We start from the raw sequence: 23,220 nt of genomic DNA on the forward strand, positions 1-23,220 counted from the left end.
TGTGTGTGTGTGTGTGTGTGTGTGTGTGTGTGTGTGTGTGTGTGTGTTGGGGGCCAGAGTGGTTTAGGGGAACCTGCTAGGCAGCACATTTCCCTGGGCCCTGACATCTGATCCTTGCCTTTTTCTGCTCCTAGAGAAGAATTGGAAAGAGTGGAAAATGCTGTGGAATGTCCTGCTGTTCTGTGTTTTGCTATCGATGAGTTGCTGCCTGGGTTTGGTGTTCTCCAAGTGGTGAGGGTATTGGATGCCTAGGTCCTGGTCAGGACTCCCAGAGGGGAGGGGAGAAAAAGTGTGGCTTGTACCATAGGGCCCCTAGGCAGAGAAATTCTGGTTTTCTTAGAGGACAGTGTATCCTGGGGTGGAGAGCCCAGATGCCTTCATGTCACCACCTTAACTGTGTCATTGACCTTCTTTCCCTGGCCTGAATCAGCTGCCTCTGTCAAAAGTTTCTGCCACATTGGGTCTCTGAAAGGATCCCTGATCCCTCCAATAGCAAGAGCATGCAGCCTTGGGGAGAGGTGAGTAGAGGGGACCTGATAGCCCGGCTTCCTAGTCCATAAACTTAGAATTTGAATTCCCCCTCTCTGAACTACCAAGCTCCCTATGCCTGTCATATGTTGGGCCCCAGTGGGGAAAGGGAGGAATGGCCATTTGGTGGGGGAGGAAGGAACGAAGGCCTCACTCTTCACTGGTCTTCCCTAGGAGGTTCCCCAGGCTCCGCCTCCCAAGGACGCCCTTTTCCTAGACGTGGAAGAAGTAGAGACTCCAATGTCCGCACCCCCCCAGCCTCCAGAGGCTCCCATCCCATTTGACTCTGGATATGAGAAACACTTTCTGCCCACACCTGAAGAGCTGGGCCTTCTGACCCTGCCCAGACAACAAAACTTCACCTGAGGAGTCCTGGACAATGAAACTCTGTCAAGAGGGTGGATCCGTGATGTAGAGGAACCAAGCCCAGGATTAAGACATTGCCCTGATTCTGGGGGGACTAAGTCTCAAAACCATAGAAGATCAAACCTAGAAGGGGCTTAGGAACTGCTTTGTCTGCTCCATCTCCTATCTTACAGCAACGGAGACTTAAGGGGGCAAGGATGAGAATGGGAGAAGATTTGCCCAAAGCCATACAGCAAGTTAGAACCAGGGCTGGGACTCAATCTTGTCCCCCACCCCACCCCACCCAGTTCCTTTCTGCTCTGGGGGACAGCCATGGGAAGATCCTGCTGTGTTCCTCTATCATTCTGAGGATGTGTGGAGAAGAGCACATGATGTCCTGCAGTGAGCCAGAGAGTTTAGGGTAGAAGGGACCTCAGAGGTCCAATAGTCCAACTCCCCGCCTCATACAGAGCAGGAAACAGAAGTGCAGAGAGAGAAGTTCCTCCCTCAAGGGAGCAGAAGGAGAACTCAACTAACACCTGAGCTCCCTGACACTAAACCCAGTGCTCTCCCTTTTGCGCTACACTCCTTGTTCATCCTGCCGACATATATGAGCAGGGGATGCAGTCAAGTCTCTCCCCTTCCCCCAAATCTTGAATGGCCTCCCCACTGTCTATGGAACCAAGTCCAAACCTTTCTTCCTGGCATTCAAGGTCCTGCTGTCTTGTCCCAGCTCTCTAGCTTTACCTCCCACAGCCCCGCTCCGTCCTCTCCAGTGCCTAACAGCCTACGTAGAGCTCACCATTCACAGCTGAAACACACCACCTCACCATCTCTCCAGGTTTTGGTTCCCTCAGTTCATTCTGCCTTTCTCCCCTGAACTCTAATCCATCCTTTCAGACTCAGCTCACATGGCACCTCCTCCAGGAAGCCTTCTCTGCAGACCTGATCCCCTCCCTCCTTTGCTCTCCCTAGACTCCGTTTGTACCACTCTCACTAAAACAGATTATATGTCACCTTGACCTTGGATTCTAGCTACCCGTGTATCTATCTTATCTTAGACTGGGCTGCAAAATCCCTAAGGGTAAGATCTGGGACTTCTCTGTCCTTGCCTCTTCTCTGGTGTAACCCAGAATAAGAGGTACTTAAGAACAGAGAATATCAGAGAGTGAGAGCTGGAAGGAACCTCAGAAACCTTCCAGTCCAACTCTTTTATTTTACAGATGAAGAAACTGAGGCCTAGCATAGAAGTTAAGTGACATGACTAAGGTCACCCAGGTAGTGACTGCAGTGAGATTTGAACCTGGTTCTTTTGATTCTAAATCCAATGCTCCTTCTACCCCACAAGGATGCTCCATAAGTGTGTTTGGAATTGAATTGAGGGAAACTAAGGTCTCAGGAGGTGTTGGACTGGGAGAAGGAACACCATGGAGTCTCCCAGGTCCCAGGGCACCAGGTGACAGGGTGGACTTGAAGTCAGGAAAGTCTGAGTTCAAATCCTATCTAAGCCCCTTCCTAGCTGTACTAACTATGGGCAAGTCAATCAATCTCCCTTAGCCTCAGTTGCCTCACTGGTAAAACAAGGATAAGAATAATACCTACCTCATGGGGTTATGAGAATCAGATGAGATCCTGCCTGTAAAGTGCTTCACAAACCTAAAAGTGCTATAGAAATGCTAGCTACTTGTTTACTGTTATTCCTGGCTCAGTCGCACAAGTAGGGGTGGAGAAAGCCTTCCACTCCCACTACGCACCTTGATAACAGATCCAGAAGGGACCTTGGAGATAGCCTAGTCTACTCACTTCCTTTTACAAACAAGGAAACTGAGACCCGAGTGACTAGTGAGTAGCAGACTTTGCTGCGCTGTGATGTCATCGCTGGAAGGTGATCTCAGGCGTCATTCAGTTCACCCTTTTCATTTCATAGACAAGAAAACTGAGATCCAGAGAGGGCATGGGACTAATCCGTATAAATAGTGGTGAGTCATAGAGCTGGAATCTGAACTCAGATACTCTGACCCCAAATCCAGAGTTCTCCATGTCATTCTGTTCTCCTTTTTATTTTCAAGTATTAAGGCATCACTGGGGGCATGGGGCTGAGAGAGGAAAAGGAGAAAGGCCAGGATCGCCGAGGCAGCGGGTGAGGGCCGAAAGGGCAGCGGAGCCTCCAGAGTCCTGCCTGGGCTGAGGGTGTGGCGGCCGGTGCCTAGGCCCTGTGTTGACTCCCAGCGAGGCTGGGCAGCGGCCCCACCCCCACCCCGTGGCTGCACCCAGGTTAGAAGGGAGGGTGAGGTAGCTGTGAGATTGACTGGGTCGGGGTCAGGGTGGGAGGGGGAAGCCTCACACCCCCAGGTTCCTCCCTGCCTCCACAAGGTCTCTCGGCTGGCAGGAGGGATGGCTCACATCACTATACAGCACTGACACGTCTGCTTGGAGCCACTGGCCTGCTCGCTGTCGGGTTGGGGCTCAGGCCGTTGGGCAGGTGCGTAGGTGGGCACGGGGCGGCTAGCCGGGTTCACAGTGCGTGTGGCCGGCTGCAGCAGGGGCTGGCGTTCTGCAGGCCCTGCTTCAGGGGCTGGGAGCTGCTCCAGGGATGGGGCTGGAGGCTGGGGCTCACCCGGGGCTGATGTGGCCTCTTCAGCCTGTGGTTCTGGTCCTGCCTCAGGCTGGGTAACTTGCTTCATCTCCTGTTCCTGCTTCTCTGTCTCCTCAGAGTCGGGCCCCTTCTCTTCTGGACCCTTCTCTGCTGGCATTTCCTTTTCTACCCCTCCTTCCCTCTCCTTTTCCTCCTCCTCCTTTGACCCTGGCTGTTCTCCCTCTTCTTCCTCTTCTCCTCCAAGCAGTTTCTCTCCCCCTGCTTTCTCCTCTGCCTCCAGCTGTTTCTCTCCCCCTGCTTTCTCCCCTCCCTCCAGCTGTTCTTTTCCCTCTCCTTCCTTTTCTTCCCCTAGTTGTTCCTCATCCTCTTTTACTTCCTCTGCTCCTACATGTACCTCTCTCCGTCCACCCTTCTGAAAGACTTCCTCGGTCTCACCTTCTGACCCCAGCTTCTTTGTCTCCAAATGCTTTTCTTCCCCTCCTTTCTCTGTTCCCAGATGTCCTTTCTCCCCTTCCTCCTCTCCTCCGTGCTGCAAACTTTCCCCTGCCTCACCCTCTTTTGATTCCTTGGCGGTTCCTTCTGATTCCTCGACTAGTACCTCCTCCCAGTCTTCAGTGATAAGTACCCTCTCCACCCAGATGAAGGAGCCCTCTCCTTGGTCTCCCAACTCAGGACTCCCCCCAGGGCCGTGCTCTTTGGACTCTAGCCCTGAGCTAGCAGGGCTGCCTGCTGCTGCTTCCTCTCTAGCCATCCCCTCTGAGTCCCCCATGTCACTGCCATTAGTTCCCCCCAGTCCCTCCCACACAACCTCAACAATGCCCCTGTCTTTGGTCACCCACTCAGGAAGTTCTGGGGCTTCCACCATTGAACGGTTCTTCATTGCCTCTAGAACCATTTCCTCCACCTCCTGGACTCTCCTGTCCTTGGTCATCCATTCAGGCAGCTCTGGGTCTCTTGTTACCTGGTGGTCCCCTATCACCTCTAGGACTATCTCTTCAACCTCCTGTTCTTTTACCTTCCCCCTTTCTGTACATGTGGGGGCCTCCCTGGCACTTTCCTCTAGGAACCTCAGCCCATCCCACTCTACCTTTACTATGCCTGGTCCCAGGACTGTTCCCCTAGAGCTGTCCACTCCATCCCCAGCACCTGGACCCCTGTCTTCTGCTGCGTCCACCTGATTCTGGGTCAGCTCCAGCTCCACAGAGACTGGTGCTGGGCATGGACCATTGACCTCGACGGTATCTGCTGTGGACACCTCCTCTTCCTTTGGCGCTTGAGAAGTTGTGGCTGCCTCTCCCCCCAGCTCCTTGGGGATCCTTGAGGTAGAGGGATCAGGCATGGAGACCGCTGGCATAAGAGGTAGGGAGGCTCGTTTTTCAAGATCTTCCTTGCCTAGGAGCAGAAAAGGGGAAGACCTAAAGGGTGAGTCAGGTTCATGATATCTGCTCCTGCCTTCCACAGAGTCTTGGGAAAGGGCTTCAGAAGGCATCTAGCCCAAGCTGTGCCTGAATAAGGGGGCAGCTAGGTGGTACAGTAGACAGAGTACTGGCCCTGGAGTCAGGAGGACCTCAGACACATAATACGAACTAGCTGTGTGACCCTGAGCAAGTCACTTAACCCTGAATGCCTCGCCAAAAAAAAAAAAAAATCCCTTTAAAACCTGCTTGACAAGTAAATAGTCATCAGTCTCTGCTTAAGGACTTTCAGCAATGGGGAGCTCATTTTCTTCTGGGAGGACCTAGTTCACTTTGGACAGCTCCAATTGTTAGGAAGTTGTTGGTTTTTATTTTTTTCTTCTTCTTCTAACCTTCCTGCAACCTCCCATATTGCTTCTAGTTTTGCCCTTTGGAGCCGAGCAGAGCAAGTCTGATCCCTGTTATATAGAACAGTTCTTTAAGAGTTTGAAAACAGCACTCATTTTCCCTTAAAGTCTTTTCTGGGATAAGTGTCTCCAATTCCTCCGATCAGCCCTCGTATGGCACAGTCTCCAGCCCTCTTCCCCATCCTACTTATCCTCTTTGGGTTTATCCTCTAGTTTGCTGTTGCCCTTCCATAAATGGGATGCCCAGGATTAATACAGTATGTCAGGTGTAGTCTGACCAGGATAAAGGCAAGGGATACCAGAAGAAAAGACCAGGAGAACACTTGCCTCTCTCATTCTGGATCTAAGCCTCAATTAATGCAACCTAAGATGACATGAACATTTTTGGCTTTAGAGCCTGCTTCTCTGTTGACTCACAGTGTGCTTATAGGTCCACTAATAACCCCAGAGCCTGCCCACCCCGCAATTACCGCGTGGAAACTTCTTTTGGGTGGCAGAAAGAGAATTATACCTGACATCCTAGAGATCTGAGTTCAAATTCTGACTCTGACTTACTGCTAGGGGGTGTGACCTTGGATAAGTCACCTCTCTAAGCCTTGGTTTATTCATCTTCTTTAAAATGAAAATAATAATAGTCACACTATTTGCCTCACAAGATTGTTGTGAAGAAAACATTTTGTAACTCTAAATAGTGCCATATGTGGGGGTCATATAGTTCTTGTGGTGTGCTGGAGCCATCTTAAACTGTCTTGAGAGAGCTGGTTGTTAAATTTTCAGTGTGAGCATTTGCAACTTGGAAATAGGCAAATACTATAAATCAGGGCTTGATTTATTGTTTTGTTGATTGTCTAGGCTTAGGAAAGTGATTGAGCTCATGTTAATAATGCAGATTAAATTTAAAAGTGTGTTCTGAGAATTTTTTTCTGGAAGCCAGTTGTTAAATATTTACCAATACTCTATGTGTTAGCTATTATTAGCCAAGTCTTGACATTTTTGATTTTTTTTTAGTTTTCTTTTAGTTGATTTTTTTAAATCCACATATAGGATTTTACATTTTTCTTTATTAAATTCCATTTTATTAGAACAAACTCATCCTTCTAGCCTCTTGAAATCTTTTGGGATTTCAACTATGTTTGCTGTCCTTCTCAGCTTAGCATTATATGCAAATTTGACAAATATACTATTAGTGCCTTTATCCAATTTACGATTAAAAATGCTGAATGCGCTTTTTAGGTGATGGACAGATCTGAGGGAACTCTGAGGCCGCTCATCAGGGGATGAAACCCAGAGCGGCTCCCCAAAAAAGAGGCATGAAGACACTTACCTTCAGGGCCTGGCTCCATGGCAGTCTGAGAGAGAGATCGGGATACCTAAAGGGAGACACATAGAACTCTGTAGTGAAACTTGGTCTCTGCCCCGGTTCCTCCTTCCTTCTCATTCTGGATCTCATCTCCTCTCACTTAAACCAGTAGTAACTGCCCCTTAATTCATCTCTCTCCGGTTTCTTCCCTTCCAATTCTTCCTATTGAAACCACTAGGCTCATCTTGCTAGAGCCCCATTTTGATCATGACTCTCTTTCATGGCTCCCCACTGCATTTGAGATAAAATTCAAATGTCACATCCTGGCGTTCAAGGACCCCCATCATCTGGGTTCAACCTATCTTTCCAGTATCCCTCCCTGATTTCATACACTAAACTTCTGGTCCAAACACACTGGTTTTGGTGTTCTCTCTAACTTACCAAGTGTCTTTGATCTGTAGAGTCAGAGTGAGAGATAGAAAGACAGACAGAGAGAGAGACACACACACATACAGAGACAGACAGACAGACATTCAGAGAGAGAGAGAGAGAGAGAGAGAGAGAGCGCTTAGATGTCTTAGATGTCATCTAACCTAACTTCTTCGTTTTATAGATAAAGAAACTGAAATCCAGAGAAAGGATTGTCCAAGGCCACACAGATTATGAATGGCAGTCAGGACTTGAACTCAGGTCCTCAGTCTCTGAGTCCTGGACTCTTTATACTTTCTTTCTGCCTTATTACTTCTGCCTATCCAAATTAAGGACTTAGAACCTTAAAGATGTCTTAAAGATCAAACCCTCTCCACCTTCCAAGAACCATCTTAAGTCCCAGCTTTCTTTCTATCCCTAGCACTTAGTATAGTGCTTGGTACATAGTTGAGCCTTAATAGATGCTTGTTAGCTGGCCAGCTCTTCAAGACTCAGCCCAAGCGTGGTCTCCCACACGACGACATTCTTATTCCCCTCGGTGCTAGTGCTCTCAGACCTACCTTGTTTTCATTTTGTCAATATTCGTAGGCACTTATATCTGTACCTGTTGTTCCCCAAATCAGGTTGCAAGTTTCATGAGGGCACAGATAATTTTGTCTTTTCATCTCCAGCACTTAGCCCTGTGCTTGGCACCTAGTAGACACTCAATAAAGGCTTGTCGATTGAGTGCCCATGATCTTCCCTGTCCTACACAATGACCTGTCTGTTCTCTGACTCCTATAGCCCTTCCTGAATCTCTTGCTAATCTGACCTGTGCCTGAGGACATTGGCTAGACTTTTCATCAGTCCATAGGACCTAGAGCTGGAGGGGATTTTTGTGGTCAGTGCCATGGAATCTGTTTGAAGAGACCTCCAGAGAGTCAAGTCAACAAGCATTTACTAAGTGCTTACTCTGTTCCAGGCAGTGCATCACACAATAGGGATGCAACAAAAGACAAAAATACAGTTCTTTCCCTCAAGGAGCTCACATTAGCTTACCTCCAAACAACTATGTACACACAAAATCTATAGCTAGCATTTATATAGCACTTTAAGGTTTGCAAAGCACTTTTATGCATGTTAACTCATTTGATCCTTACAAGTCTGAAAGGTGCTTTTATTATCCCCATTTTACAGATGAGAAAAATGAAGCTGGAAGGGGTTAAGTGACTTGCTGAAGTCACACAGCTAGTAATTGTGTGAGGCAAGAGTCAAACTCAGGTTTTCCTGACTCATATTCCTGCACTCAATCCACTGAGAGACCTCACTGTCCCGTATATACCCAATATATAGGGTAAATTGGAGGTAATCTCAGAGGGAAAGCACTAACATTGAGAGAGATGGGGAAAGACTTTTTTTTTTTTTTTTAGACTTTTTGAAGAAGGTGGAATTTTGCCTGAGACTTGAATGAAGCCTGGAGGTATAGGGACAAGTAGCAAGAGCATTCTGGGCATACTTTAATTGGCAATTAAAAAGTCATTGGTCACTTTAGAGAAAGCACTTTCAGTTGAATGAGGAAATCAGAAGCCAGACTGCAGAGTTTAGAAGAGAATGAGAGGAGAGGAAGTGGAGCCACTAATTGTGGACAGCTTTCTTTAGTTTAGCCATGGAAGGAAGGAGAGATATGAGAAGGGATGGGCACATCAAGCTGAGGGCTTTTTAAGGATGGAGGAGAACTTGGTGTATTTGTAGTTGGCAGGGAAGCAACTAGTAGACAGGGAAAGACTGAAGATTAGTGAAGGACTGGGAGTGATAGGGGGGAATTCTGCTGTAGAAGATAGGATGTACTGAAATCACTTGTGCCTTGGAAAGGAGAAAGGTGATCTCTTCATGTGAGAAAGGGATGAAGGAGGAGAGAATGGGGGAAGATGGCCAAGTGATGTGAGATGAGGAGGGGAGAATAGGCAGCTCTGACTAGGAATCCCTTCTATATCATCTCTAAAAAATAGTCATTCAGTCTTTGAAGATCCCTAGTAAGTGTCAATCTGCTTCTCTGAGGCAGCTCAGTTCACTTCTAAATAACTGATTGCTAGGAAAGTTTTTCCTGACATTTGAGCTGAAATCTGCCTCTCTACAATCTTCTCCCATCGTGCTTACCTCTGTCTTCTAGGGCTAAATCAGAACAAGTCTAATCCCTTCTCCATGTGACCAACCACCTTTCAAGTACTTGAAGACCCCATATCTGCAAGGAGATTCTGGTGCCAGTGCAACTAGAAAGCTAATTGTTAAATTTTCACCATGAACATTTGCACCTCAGAAATGGTCAAATGTTACAAATCAGGGATTGATTTATTGTTTTGTTGATTTCTAGTCTCAAGAAAATGATGGAGAAATGTTAATAATTCAGATTAAATTTGTAGGTAGTGCCTATGTACATGTATATATGTGTATATGTATACACACACACACACACACACACACACACACACACACACACGAACATACTGGTTGTTAAACACCATACAGCACATCACTTAAGTCTGTTGTTCTCCAGGGTAAACATCCCTGTTCTTTCAAGCAGTCTTTATATTGTATTATCTTGGGGCCCCTTCACCGTCTTGGTTGCTCTTCTCTGGGTGATATAGAGCTTATTAATGACCTTCCTAAAATTCATTACTCAGAACTGAAACACTGTAGTCTGAACAGGGCAGAGTAGAGTAGGACTATCTTGTTCCTAGACACTCTTGTCTCTCTTGGTGCGACTTACATCAATTACATCACATTACATCAGCTCTTTTGGTGGCTGGACCTCCCTATTGACTAGTCTTTACCTTGCCATGTGCTAAAGCCTCTAGATTTTTTTTTCCTGATAAACTATTATCCTGCTTCCCTGCTTCCTCTATCTTGTTCTTTTGAAGTTGATTTTTTGAACCCAAGTGCAAGATTTTATATTTATCTCTCCCCAACTTTCTAGCTCAGTTAGATCTTTGTGGTTCCTGATCATCCCATGAATTTTACAGGTTGGGAATCTGAGGCTAAGAGAGGGGAAACAATTTGCCTAAAGTCACACAGCTACTGGTGGAAGAATCAAATACAGTGCTCTTTCCACTCTACCTGTTCACTACTGTTCAAAGGGTACAGTCTAGTAGACACCCGGGATATTTTACCCCTTTCCTCTTCCCTCAAAAGGATAGACATATTTTATACCCTGTTCCTTCTCACCTGTAGGCGCCAGGTGGGCCAGGCAGAAGTCTTGTGCTGGGCACCCGTTGATGCACTCTGTAGTAACTGGAGTTGTGACTGGAGTCTGGGGAAGAGGTTGCTGCTGGAAGCCAGGAATCTGGTTTCCCAACTTCCACCCCTCCGACAAATGGGACCCAAGTGTCCAGCCTCCCCTCCCAGCATCCCAGGTCCAGGCCTCAGATGGCCTGCCTTCATAGGCTCGTGAATGGCCCTGAGAAGTCATCCAATCCAACTATTCATTTTGAAGATGAGGACACTGAGGCAAAGGGAAGGGGAGGGTAAGGAAGGAAAAGGAAAGGAATGGAAGGGTAGGAGTGGAAAGGGAAGGAAAGGGGAAAGGGGAGGAAAAGGAAGGGAAGAGGAGAGAAGGAAAAGGGAAGGGAAGAGAAGGGAAGGGTAAGGGACAGGAGGGAAGGGAAGGAAAAGAAAAGGAAAGGGACTTGCGTAAGGTAGTCAGTGGCAAAGCTGGCTCCCAGCCCACATCCTCTAATTACTTTCAGAATATTTCTGATCTGCCATAGAAAGGGTCAGGGCCCAGTTGTGAACAGAAACCCAAAGGCCAGATGGGCAATTAATTACAGAGCCCTCCGCCCCCCCCCCCCCAGCCCCTTACGTGAACAGACTGTCTTCCAAGCGTTGGATTCTGGCCTGGGCCTGGCCCTGAGGGGAATGGGGATCCGCCTCTGGCTCAGCGCCCTCAGGTGCCTCAGCTGTCCCATCCATCAGCCATCGCTCCCGCAGGGACTTCCTCTTGGGGTAGGGCAAGGAGGAAGGTGAGATCCCAGCCAAACACTGGACAAGCCACCCCACCCTCCCAGGCTGGGACAGATTACCCCCACCCACAGACCCTTCCCCAATTCCCCCACCCTAGACCGGGACACACCTCCTGTCCTACTTCCCCCTCCCACAGAGACAGCCCTTTTTCTTTTGCTCCCACCACGGATGCCCTCCCTCATTGACCCCGCTAAAGTAGAGACATTCCACTATTGCCCTCCTTCACGGGATGTCCTCAGACTGGCATCATCAGGACTGTCCCCACCTTTAGTCGCTGCACTTTTAATTTTTCTTCCTCTAGCTCCCTCCGCGCCCCGCAGATCTGTTCTTGAAGACGCCGCTTCTCCTGGTCAGAGCGAAGCAAGTCGGGGCTGTGGCGGCCCAGCGAAGTCCAGCCCTGCCCAGCCCAGTCTAGCCCATCTCAGCCCCGTGGAGCCTAGCAGAGCCCAGCCTGGCCAAACCAGCGGAGACAGGACAAGCGATTGCTCCAGCCTGCGCCTCCCTCTCGGGCTCCCTCCCTCTCCCTCTGCCTTTGACGGGCTCCCCTGGGATGCCTGGAACCGAGATGCCTAGAGCTGAGGGCGAGGGAGGAGCAGGGCAGGGTACAGGGAAGTCCTACTCGGGTTCTGGGAAGAGGTGGAGTGGGGAAAGACCCCCACCCCCTATCCTCTACTGTCTGGAGCTGAGACCTGCTGTGGGTGCGGGGAAAGAGGGGGTGGTCTGGGAGGCGCTGACTCAGCAGTTCTAGGGAGGGCGGGGGTGAGGGACAGGGGAAGGGGTGGTGCTGGCCGCGCCCCGGGGCCGGATCCTGCGGCTCTCTGCCAGAGGCGGGAGACTGAGACGATGGAAACGGGGGATGGGGGACAGGAGGGTGTGGGGATGAAGAAAAGGAGAGAATGAGGAGCAGAGAACTGGGCGAAATGCAGCTCAGGGGATGGCGAGATCAGGGACGGGTCAGGGAAAAGGAAATATGGTGATGAGCACAGGAGGATGGAGAGTAGGGAGTGGCGAGATTGTGAATAGGTCCTTCAGAGAAGAAATGGGGACAGAGAGATGGAGAGCACAGAAACGGGGCGGGGGGAATGAACAAAGTAGGGTATAGATGGATGGGGGACTGGGCGACAGGATGAGGAGGATTTGAGAGGACGGGCGAATCAAGGTGTGGGAATATGGGAGTTTGGGTGTCAGGATGGAGAGACACGATTAGGACAAGGTATGAGATGGATTTGGGAGGAAAGGAAACAGGAGGTGAGGAACTGGGGACAGGGAACCTGAAAGTATGAAATTGGAGGATCAAGCAATGGAGACACAGGATACTGGGGGGACAGGAAAAAGAAATAGGAAGTTGGAAGACAGGAGATGGAGGTTTGGGGATTTGGGAGGTGTAGGGCACTTTGGGTACGGAGGCACTGCTCTCTCACTCACTCCGGAGGTGAGTCCGTTCAGCCTCAGCCCGCTCCCCCAGGAAGGGGTGGGGAGCAGAGCCCCGTGGAATGGGGATGGGACGCGTGCAGAGGCTGCAGCCCCGGGCTCAGGGCTGGCGGTAGGTTTCGCTGAGGGGAGCAGAGAGCGGGGTTCGAGCGGTCCCCGAAGCCTTCGGGAGGAACCAGAGAGCGTACGGTCACTTACAGCAATGACCTCCAGCCGCTGACGGTAGAGGGCGCTCTCAACCATGGGCCTGCAAAGAGATACGGAGAAAGTAGGGGCGAGGCTGGGGGAAAGTGGGGAGGAGACCGGAGGTGAAAGATGCGAGAGTTTCATGCTCTCAATCCCTACCCTTTCCCCGTAGCTGAATGACATCACTCCTGAGTCCTGGCCCTGCTCAGGGTGCCCAGGAACTAGCCAAGGTCGCCTTGACTGATTTCCCCTCCCTGGCCAATGAGTGTCTTTGGAACTTGAGAATGGAGATCTGAGGTGTCGATCTCTAACCCTGGTCAGAGCTCCAGGCGGGAAGGGCAACACATAGTACAAAGAGCATAGGATTTGGGGGGGGGAAGGTCACAAAACCTAGACCCAAATCCCTGCTCTGATACAGGGTGTGATGTTGAGCAATTTACTTAAACTTTTTAGGCATCAGTTTTTTCCTTTAAAAAAAAATGAAGAAATATCAACGAACCACAAAAACAAACCATATTCACTACCAATAAGAAAAATGCAAAGCAAAAGAACTCTGAACTTTCATTTCACACCTAATTGTCAAAGAAAACAAAAGATGGAAATAGTTAAGGTTAGAGGGGTTGTGTGGAAATACAGGCGTGCTGGATACATTGTTGGTGGAGCTGTGAAGTGGTCTGGCCAGTTAGGAAAAGGCAATCTGGAAATATTGTAAGAAAGTGACCAGAATGTCTACACCTTGGACCCAGAGATTGCACTATTAGGTATATACCCCAAAGAGATCAATAACAAAAAGAATGGCCCCATTGACATAAAAATGTTTATAGGAGCAGTTTTTGTAGGATAGCAAAGGTTTGGAAACAAAGTAGATGTCCGTGGTTTGGAGAATGGTTAGACAAATGGTGGTACACAATGCTAAGAGAATGTTAGCATGCTGTAAGAAATTATGATTATGATATATACAATGACTAAAAGCATATTAATGAAAAGATCAGCAACAGAACCACTGAAATTAAATGCAATGAAATTAGCCAAGCTTGGCTAAAAAAAAGAGATATGAGAATGTATCTCACTCTCTTCTTCACATCTCTTGTGTATGTCCTGTCTCTTCACTCCCACAACCATCACTCTGGTACAGGCTTCTAATGGGGGCTACTACAATAGCCTTGGTCTTCCTGCAGCAAGTCTCCCTGCTCCAAGCCATCCTCCACTCAGTTGCCAGAGTGATTTTCCTAAAGCACTTTGTTGTTCAGTTGTGTCTGATTCTTCATGACAAAGATACTGGAGTGGTTTGCCATTTCCTTCTCTAACTCATTTTACAGCTGAGGAAACTGAGTCAAAAGGGGTTAAATGACTTAGCTAGAGTCACACAACTAGTAAATGTCTGAGGCTGGGTTTGAACTCATGAAGATGAGTCTTCCTGACTCCAGGCCTGCCACTCTATCCGCTGTGCCACCTAGCTGCCCATCTATACATTAAATTCCAGAGGCTCCCTGTTACCTTCAGGATCAAACATAGAGTCCTCTGACATTTAAAGCTCTTCCCAATCTGGCCCCTTCCTATATTTCTAGACTTCTTCCACTTTACTTCCCTCCACATACGCTATAATACAGCTACGTAGGCCTTCGTGCTCTTCTCTCCACAATACACTCCATCTCCTGACCCTCTACCTTCTTATTTGTTGTATCGTGAGTCTAGAGTGACCTTCCTCCTACCTCTGGCTCCTAACTTCCCTGGCTTCCTTTAAGGCACAGCTTCAATCTCACTTTCTGTGGTAGGCTTTTTCTGATCCTCCCAGTTACAAGGGCATTCTTCCTTGAAATTATATTTCAAGACTAGACATAGATCAAAATCTCACACCATATACCAAAACAAAGTCAAAATGCGTTCATGATTTAGATATAAAGGCTGATACTATAAGTAAACTGGGAGAGCAAGGAATAGTTTCCCTAGCAGATTTATGGAGAACAGAAGAATTCATGACCAAACAGGAGATAGAGAACATTATGAAAAGCAAAATGGATAACTTTGATTACATTAAATTGAAAAGTTTTTTTGCACAAAGCCAATGCAACCAAGATTAGAAGGAAAGTAGAAAATTGGGAAATAATTTTTACAACCAGTCTCTCTGATAAGGGCCTCATTTCTAAAATATATAGAGAATTAAGTCAAATTTATAAGAATACAAGTCATTCCCCAATTGATAAATGGTCAAAGGATATGAACAGGCAGTTCTCAGATGAAGAAATTAAAGCCGTCTATAGTCATATGAAAAAAATGCTCTAAATCACTATTGATTAGAGAAATACAAATCAAAACAACTCTGAGGTACCACATCACACCTATCAGATTGGCCAATATGACAAAACAGGAAAATGATAAATGTTGGAGAAGATGTGGGAAAATTGGAACACTAATGCATTGTTGGTGGAGTTGTGAAATGATCCAACCGTTTTGGAGAGCAATTTGGAACTATGCTCAAAGGGCTATAAAATGTGCATATCCTTTGACCCAGCAATAGCACTTCTAGGGCTATATCCCAGAGGGATCATACAAATGGGAAAAGGACCCACATGTACAAAAATATTTATAGCAACTCTTTTTGTGGTAGCAAAGAATTGGAAATTGAGAGGAGGATGCCCATCAATTGGGGAATGGCTGAACAAGTTGTGGTATGTGAATGTAATGGAATACTATTGTGCTATAAGAAATGATGAACAGGATGACTTCAGAAAAACCTGGAAAGATTTGTATGGTCTGATGCTGGGTGAAGGGAGCAGAACCAGGAGAATGTTGTACACAATAACAGCCACATTGTGCGATGACTAGTATTGATAAACTTAACCCTTCTCAAGCAGCTAAGACATCTCCAAAGGTGTCGTGATAGAAAATGCTATCCACAAAGAAGAAAGAACTATGGAGTTTGAATGTGTTTTGTAGTGTTTTATTTCCTTTTTCTGGTGGTTCCTCCTATTGGTTCTAATTCTTGCTTACAACATCACTAATGTGAAAATACGTTTAATAGGAATGTATATGTATAGCCTATATCAGATTGCATGCTGTCTTGGGGAGGGAGGGGGAGAAAAATTTAAAACTCAAAAGCTTATGGAAGTGATTGTTGATAATTCAAAATAAATTAATAAAAAATTTAAAAAAGAAATCATATTTCATATATCTCTCTCTTTCACCTGTGTATAATATACCTAGTAATTTACATGTTGTCTCCCCCATTAGAATGTGAGCTCCTTGAGAGCCTTCCTTTCCATCATTTACCAAACTGCCTGGTACACAGTAAGTGCTTAATAAATGCTTATTTCCTGATTAACTGACAAAAAAAGGAAGGAATTCCAAGAAAGTTGGAAAGACTTATTTGTACTGATGCAGAGCAGAGCAAACAAAACCAACAGAACAACATACACAATGCCCACAATGATGAAAAGGAAAGGAATTAGAAGACATCAGAACTTAGATCAATGAAATGACCAAATCTTGACTCCAGCGACCTGATGATGAAACATCCATCCCTCTGTTGGGTAAAAAGGTGCAGAATAGGGCATATGGCATCAGATATGATTAATATTTATTTTGCCTAAATATACTTATTTGTTACAAAGGACGGTTTTATTAGAGAGGGGGAGAGTTTTAGGACTCATTTTTAAAAAAAATTTTATTTTCTTGGAGGCAATCGGGATTAAGTGACTTGCCCAGGGTCAAACAGCTAGTCAGTGTCTAAGGTAAGATTTGAACTCAGGTCCTCCTGACCCCAGGGCACTGTGTCACCTAACTGCCTTGTCTTTTTTTTTTTTTTTAAGGAACAATAAAACATTAATAAAATAAAACAAGCATGGTTGTTTGATTTCTTCTCCATTTCCTCTGCCCGTATCATCATCCATGTCCCATCTTAACCATTGATGTCCTTCAAGGATCTGTCCTGGTTCCTACTCTTTCCTCTCTCTATCCCCTCTCAGTGATTCCATCACCCCGCATGGGTTCAATTAACTCTATACTGATGACTCCCAGATTCATATATCCAACGTTAGTCTCTCACCTAAGTTCCAGTCTCACATACCAACTGCCTGAAGGACACCTCCACCTAGATGTCCCACAGGCATTTCAAACATATACAAAATACACAAAAGAAACTCATTCTCTTCCCCCCTAAGCCTGCCTCCTGCCCTGTTTCCACTGAGGCTACCCCCTCCCCCAAGTTGCTCAGATTCACAACTTCAGTAGCATCCCTGACTCTTCCTTCCTGCCTCATCCTCCTTCAACAATTAGTTGCCAAATCTTGTTGCTACTTCCACAACTTCTCTCATATCTGTCAAAGTCTTTTCACTTCCATGACTAGTTCAGGCCTTCATCACTTTTCACCTAGGCTATTGCAACAGCCTCCTAATTGGACTTGCAGCTTCCAGTATGTCCACACAGCAACAGAATAACCATTAATTATGTGCCACAGTGGATATCACACAGGACCTGGAGTTAGGAAGTTCTGAGTTCAAATCCAGTCTCAGATACTTACTAGCTCTGCGATGCCAGGCAAATCACAACCTCATCTGTAAATGAGGATAATAATAGCACCTGATTCTCAAGGTTGTTTTGAGGATCAAATGAGGTAATATTTCTAAAGCACTTCAAAGACCTTAAAGCACTATATAAATGCTTATTATTATTATTGTTATAGTATACTGAGGCTCAAATTTGACCAGGACATTTCTCTTTTCCAGTCTTCTCAGTGGCTCCCTATTGCCTCTAGGATAAAATACAAACATTTGAGTCTGACATTTAAAACCTTTTATAATTTTTCCCGCAGATTACATTTCCAGGCTTATTTCTGATTATTGCCTTTCACTCACTTTAAGTTTTAGCCAAACTGGCCTAATGATCATTACTGTTACATGATGTTCTCCCTCCATGCTTGGGGCCACTGCTCAGCCTGTCCCAAATGCCTGAAAGGCATTCCCTCTTTAACATCATCTTTTAAAATCTCAACCTTCCTTCAAGGCTCAACTCATGACTGACCTCCTACGGGAAACCCAAAAGTCAAGCAGTACAGTTTCTCTTTGGTGTGAGGAAATGGGGTACAGTGGACAAAACACTGGATATGAAATAAGAGGGCCTTTGTTCGAATCCTGATTCTCTTACTTACTACCTCTGTATTGCTGGATAGGTCCCTTAACTTCTCTGGGCTTCAGGTCCCTCATTTAAAAAAAAAAAAAGAGGAGGTTGGACCAGACAGGGCCCATAACACTTCTGAGAGTTGGCCAAATCAGATTAAAATATAATTGGAAAATATTGAACAAAATGCAGAAAAATACAATGCAACATAGATAATGTTAATTTGTGGTTTTCTAAGTCAATATGTAACCTTCAAGGATCCTTATGTACTACCATTCAATGGTCCCAGTTTCCATTTGAATTTGACATTTTTGGATTAGATGACCCCTGAGATGATAGAAATCTCTCTCTCTCTCTCTCTCTTTTTTTTTAAAGGCAATTGGGGTTAAGTGACTTGCCCAGGGTCACACAGCTAGTAAGTGTCAAGTGTTTGGTCTGAGGCTAGATTTGAACTCAGGTCCTCCTGACTTCAGGGGCCAGTGCTCTATCCACTGTGCCACCTAGCTGTCCCAATCCTTCCATCTCTTAATCTGGGTTCCTAGGATCCTTCCTCCTCAACATGTACACACTTTTCTTTTTACTTCCAGCTAAAATCTCACCTTCTACAGGACAGCTTTCCAGATCCCCTTCAAGCTAGTGCCTTCTCTCTGCTTATTATTTCTAATTTATTCAGTGTAGAGCTTATTTGTTCATAGTTTGTAGGTTGTCTCCCCCATTAGACTATGAGTTCCTTGAAGGCCGGGACTGCCTTTTGCCTCTCTTTGTATCCCAAGCTCTTAACAGAGTACCTGGCACATAGTAGTGCTTCATAAATGTTTCTTGACTGACTGACTGACTGATTTATTTGTACCCCTCCAGGAGAATGTAAGCAATCTCTTTGAGGTCAGGGACTGTTTTTCATTTTGGTGCCCAACACAGCGACCTGCACCTAGTAGTTGCTTAGATGAAAGTGTGTTGGATCACTACAAGGCTCATTCTGGCTATAAACCCTCTAATTGGAGAATATTGGAGTCGGAAAAATCTTTAGAGATAATTTAGTCCAATTCTCTAATTTCACAGGTAAAGAAACTGAGGTCAGGAGGTGAATTCACGAAGGTAACATGGCCAGTAAATACATACATAAATCCAGGGCTTCAGAATCTTTTGATTCTAAGGACAGTGCTCTTTCTACTCAAAGGGACTCTTGGGTCTTAGGAACACCACTGCCATGATGCTCAGAGCCTTAAAGGTTAAGGACCCCTACCCTCTACTCCCATTGCCTTTGTAATATCAACCTGTTTACTTTCTGGACTGCAGACACTGAGGGCTACCCCTCTATCCTAACTGGCTTTTACAGGATAAGCTTGCGGATTTGTATACACCCCCTTGCCTCCTCTCAAGGGAACCAAACCTCTGCTGTTACCATGACAACTTGGAGAGATGAGTTGTTCCCCTACCCCTATAAGCTAAAGGTTTCAGGGTAGATTCTGAGCCTGGCAGGTAGGGGAGGGTGGGATGAGATTCGATTCCCTTCTCTCTAGGAATGTCCATGGCCTATAGCACCTAGGGTTTAGAGCTGGAAGGGGCTTTAGAAGTCATCTAATCCAAACACTCAAGTTTACAGATGGGGAAACTGAGGCTAAGTGACTTGATCAAGGTCATTCAGCTAGTAGCAGTCAGAATTTGAACTCAGGTCCTTTTGATTCAAAATCCCATATTCTTCCAGCATACGCACTCATTTTCATGATTGAGAACTTGGCTAGATCTTCTAAGGGATAGTACATAGGGGTGCCAGCTGGAGTCACTGACTGAATCCCTTATAGTGAGCTCTGGAGGACAAAGGAGACTGGGTCCTTGGCTGGCTCCCTTAGGAATGGCGGCACCCTGGGGGGGTTTGGTGTTTGGAGCTGGAAAGGCCTTCTAAATCAGGGGTTCATAATCTGGGGTTGATGGGCCATGGATAAATTTCAGGGGGGAATGTGGAAGGGGAAAATTACATCTTTATTTCAACATAATAGATTTTCTTTGTAATTCTATGCATTTTATCTTATGCATTTAAAAACATTATTTTGAGAAAGGGGTCCCTAGACTGGATCAGGCTGCTAAAAGGGGTTCAGGACACACACAAAAAAAGCCAAGAACCCTTGCTCTAGATAACCTAGTTCAACTCCCCCTGCCATTTTACATGGAGGGAAAATGAAGCCCTCTAAAGAAAGAGACTTGCTCAAAGTCACACAAACAGTAAAGAGCAGAACTGGAATCCAAACCCAGGTCTCTTGACAATAATTGGCATTCTTTCTACCAGATCAAACTGTTTCTTAGGATGGGGTCCCTAGCTTCATTCCCTCAGGTTATGTGGGGGTGGGGCGGCCTGAGGCAGAAGGGGGTCTGTCTTCTCAGAAGAGCTGCCTTTCCTTTTAGGTAGGTCCCAGTGGGGGGCCCTCTCCCTCCCAATAAGACTCCCCCTGGAGACTTAATCTCCCCTGCCAGTTCCCTGCTGGGGTGATCAGGTTCCCTGTTGCTTAGCAACTAGGTTTCTAGATGGTGAATAATGTAGGTAGCAGATCCAGGGGTTCGACAGGCTTGGAGGAGGCCTCTTTGGAGCCCTCTAGCCCTATGTCCTCCCCTGTACCCCCAACCAAGAGTCAAAGGTCTGAGGGGTCAAGGGACGGGAGAGGAGCTATTGGCTGCATTCAGTCCAGGGCCAGGAGGGCCCTATGACCCCATGGATAACTCAGAATTCTTAGGATTTAATGCTTCAATGAAGAGTAAAGATTAGCCAGCCCAATCCCATCTTTTTATAGGCGGGGAAACGGAGGCCCAGAGACGAATAACAACTTGCCCCGTGTCACACACCCAGTAAGTGTAGAGTCAAATATAGTTTCTCTCCCTCCAAAATCCAGGGTTCTTCCTGCTACACTGCTTTTCATGCCTCCTACACTTCTGTTTAGCTTCTGGTCTTTTTGGAGTCTCATGAAATCCAGGGGTCCTGACCTAGTGGCCCTGGCTAGGGGTTTCCCCTCCCTCCTCACTGACCTCTCTTCTCAAAGGGTCTTATTCTGCAATGCTGGGCTACATTCCCACCTCCAGCCCAGACTTTGCCCCCCAGACCCATGTGACTCCTGAATAGTCTGTATCAGAGTCCAGAAAGGGGGAGGGGATGGGGAAGAAGGGCCTGAGAGTCCTCTCTTTTTCCCAGGGACAAATGAGTGCTTGGGGTTTGGAGAATTTGTCTCCTTTAAAATGGCAGCTCAGGACTGTAACATTTCTGCTTCGGTCAGGGCCCTGGAGCCTGGGACCAATTGTGACCTCCACCAGGGGGCAGGTGCTTGCCTGAGGAACTGCCCCCTTGCTAGGTGGGGTCACAGGATTTGGAACTACAGGGATTTGAGAAATTATCTAGCCTAGCCCCTCATTTTACAGATGAGAGAACTAGGGTTCATTAGGGTTAAGTGACTTGCCCAAGGTCAAACACTGAGTCAGTGGTCCATCTGGAATTTAAGCTCACATCCTCTGACTTCCAATCCAGTGCTCTTTCTACAACACCCCCTCCAACTGTTCAGTGCAGCCTAGGTAAGTTACCCCTTTGAGCTGCTTTACTCCCATGCCCTCTCCCAAGCCCTGGTACTTACATTGGATTTGCTGGGGTCCACCCACTGGGGGGCAAACCCTGGCTCTGTAGGGCCATCTTGCTTGTGGGGCTGGGCTGCCCAATTGGGCAGCAGCTGCCCGGAGAGGTTGGGGATGACAGGTGGGGTGGGGGGGCTGCTGCGGGCACCAGGAGAGCTGGTCAGGCTGGTTTGGGCGGAAGGAAGTAGGCAGGGAGGGGAAGGGAGAGGGGACCTGAGCCAGAGCAGGCTGGCGGGCCTGGGGAGGCCCTATCAGCTGTCCTGATGAATTATTTACCAGCCACCAGCTGCCTCCCTCTGCTGCTGCAGCCATCCTGTGCATACACCTTCACAGTCATGCACAGGCATGTCAATGACTACCCAGTATGGTACATGAATGTAATGGGATACGTGCTGTGAGAAATGATGAAATGGACAATTTTGGAGAAAGCTGGGAAGATTTGCATGAACTGATGCAGAGTGAAGTGAGCAGAACCAGGAGAACAATTTCTCCTATAACAATAAAAAAACTGATAAACTTTGAAAGACTTAAGAACTCAGATCAAAGTAATGACCAAAGATGATTCCATAGGACCAATGATTTAGCCTGCTACCCTCCTCCTGACAGGACAGTGAGAAATGATGGACTCAGGATTCAGAATGAGACATGCATTTCTGGGCATAGCCAATGTGGGGATTTGTTGGGCTTGACTATGAATATTTATTACAAAGGTTTTGTTTTTCTATTTCTTCCCCCCACCCCAGGAAGGGAGGCAAGAAGGAGAAAAAAAATATGCTTGTTAATTAAGGAATAATATTTAATTTAATAAAGAAGAAAAAAATTGGCCACTCAAGCACATGCCCCTTGTGCATTTGTGGGGAGCAGCAGACAACTCAAGATATAGGATTTAAAGCTGGAAGGGACCTTATACATCACTTAACCCTTCCATTAAGGTATTGAAGGCACTGAGGCCCAGAAGGGACCCAGGGTCCCGAAGTTTGGGGGAGATCCAGGTCCTCACACTCCAAATCTAGCTGGCAGCTAGGTGACAGAGTAGATAGAGCCAGACCTGGAGTCAGGAAGACCTGAGTTCAAATCCAGCTTCATTCACTTGCTAGTTGTGTGACCCTGGGCAAGTCACTTAACCTCCCTGAACTTCAGTTTCCTCATCTGTAAAATGGGGATAGTAATAGCACTTATCTCCCAGGGTTGTTATGAGGCTCAAATAAGATGATACTTATAAGAATTGGCACATCATAGGTGCTACATAAATGTTAACTAGTAGTAGTTGTAGTAGTAGTGGTAATAGTGGTGGTGATGGTAGTAGTGGTGGTAGTGATAGTAGTAGTGGTGGTGGTGGCAGTATTGGTAGTGATAGTAATGTAGTAGTGGTAGTGGTAGTGATAGTTGAGTGGTGGTAGTAGTAGTGGTGGTGGTTGTAGTAGTGGTAATAGTAGCGGCAGTAGTAGTTATGGTTGTGGTGGTGGTAGTGGTACTCGTGGTGGTAGTGGTGGTGGTGGTGGTAGTTGTGGTAGTTGTAGTAGTTGTGGTTGTGGTTGTGCTGGTGGTGGTGGTGGTGGTAGTAGTAGTAGTAGTAGTAGTACTAGTAGTAATAGTGCTCTAACTACTGCCACAGGCCCCTGGCCAGCCTTCTCATTTTCAGGAGCCTCCTTCCTTCTTCTTGAGCTCTGGAGCAGAGTAGAGAGGAAAATTAGGGTGGGATTGGATTAGCCTGGGAATCCTGAGGACCAGCCACTGGGGGACTCCTAGTTTTATACTGGAGGAGCAGAGGGGGACAGTTAGAGGGGAATGGAACCTACTCCTCCCCATGCTTCTCCCTTACTTTTGAGTGTTGTGAGTCAGTGTGGAGTAGAGAAAAAGATT

The 23,220-nt window shown here is 46.7% G+C and overlaps 2 protein-coding genes across 13 annotated transcripts in view; one reads left to right on the top strand and one right to left on the bottom strand.

Annotated features, from left to right (window-relative positions):
- IL27RA (interleukin 27 receptor subunit alpha) overlaps nt 1-1,907 on the top strand; it is a 14,105-nt gene extending 12,198 nt beyond the window's left edge. For 4 of the 9 annotated variants that reach the window (XM_027851009.1, XM_027851012.1, XM_027851013.1 and 1 more), the window contains 3 exons: nt 135-231; nt 431-518; nt 703-1,907. In XM_027851009.1, the coding sequence (XP_027706810.1) occupies nt 135-231; nt 431-518; nt 703-894 (377 nt within the window). In that variant the 3' untranslated portion in view covers nt 895-1,907. Of the gene's footprint in view, nt 1-134; nt 238-430; nt 519-702 lie in introns of those variants that run through there. The other 5 variants (XM_027851017.1, XM_027851018.1, XM_027851014.1 and 2 more) reach the window with 4 other exon arrangements.
- A 1,001-nt stretch (nt 1,908-2,908) lies between these two features.
- PALM3 (paralemmin 3) lies at nt 2,909-21,523 on the bottom strand. 4 transcript variants are annotated; one of them, XM_027851020.1, is made up of 7 exons: nt 21,360-21,523; nt 12,646-12,694; nt 11,282-11,362; nt 10,856-10,992; nt 10,222-10,306; nt 6,616-6,661; nt 2,909-4,861 (listed from the first exon to the last, which is right to left on the bottom strand). In XM_027851020.1, the coding sequence occupies exons 1-7, from the start codon at nt 21,413-21,415 to the stop codon at nt 3,273-3,275; spliced, it is 2,043 nt and encodes a 680-aa protein (XP_027706821.1). In that variant the 5' UTR covers nt 21,416-21,523; the 3' UTR covers nt 2,909-3,272. The 4 variants fall into 4 exon arrangements, with proteins under 4 accessions (XP_027706821.1, XP_027706820.1, XP_027706824.1 ...); XM_027851019.1 differs by lacking the exon at nt 21,360-21,523 and having other exon boundaries at nt 12,646-13,861; XM_027851023.1 differs by lacking the exons at nt 12,646-12,694; nt 21,360-21,523 and adding an exon at nt 12,442-12,639.
- Nucleotides 21,524-23,220: the final 1,697 nt, after the last annotated feature.

Source organism: Vombatus ursinus, unplaced genomic scaffold (assembly GCF_900497805.2).
Source record: "Vombatus ursinus unplaced genomic scaffold, bare-nosed wombat genome assembly UNPS02009173.1, whole genome shotgun sequence".
Lineage (NCBI taxonomy): Eukaryota > Metazoa > Chordata > Mammalia > Diprotodontia > Vombatidae > Vombatus > Vombatus ursinus.

What these genes read in the sequence shown, in the direction of transcription:
- PALM3 (XM_027851019.1), bottom strand. Translation starts at nt 12,816, where the DNA reads ATGTCATTCAGCTACGGGGAAAGGGTAGGGATTGAGAGCATGAAACTC. An exon ending in AGCGGCTGGAGGTCATTGCT is followed by an intron (nt 11,363 to 12,645) that starts GTAAGTGACCGT and finishes CGCTCTGACCAG; the next exon opens with GAGAAGCGGCGTCTTCAAGA. An exon ending in TAAAAGTGCAGCGACTAAAG is followed by an intron (nt 10,993 to 11,281) that starts GTGGGGACAGTC and finishes CCCTACCCCAAG; the next exon opens with AGGAAGTCCCTGCGGGAGCG.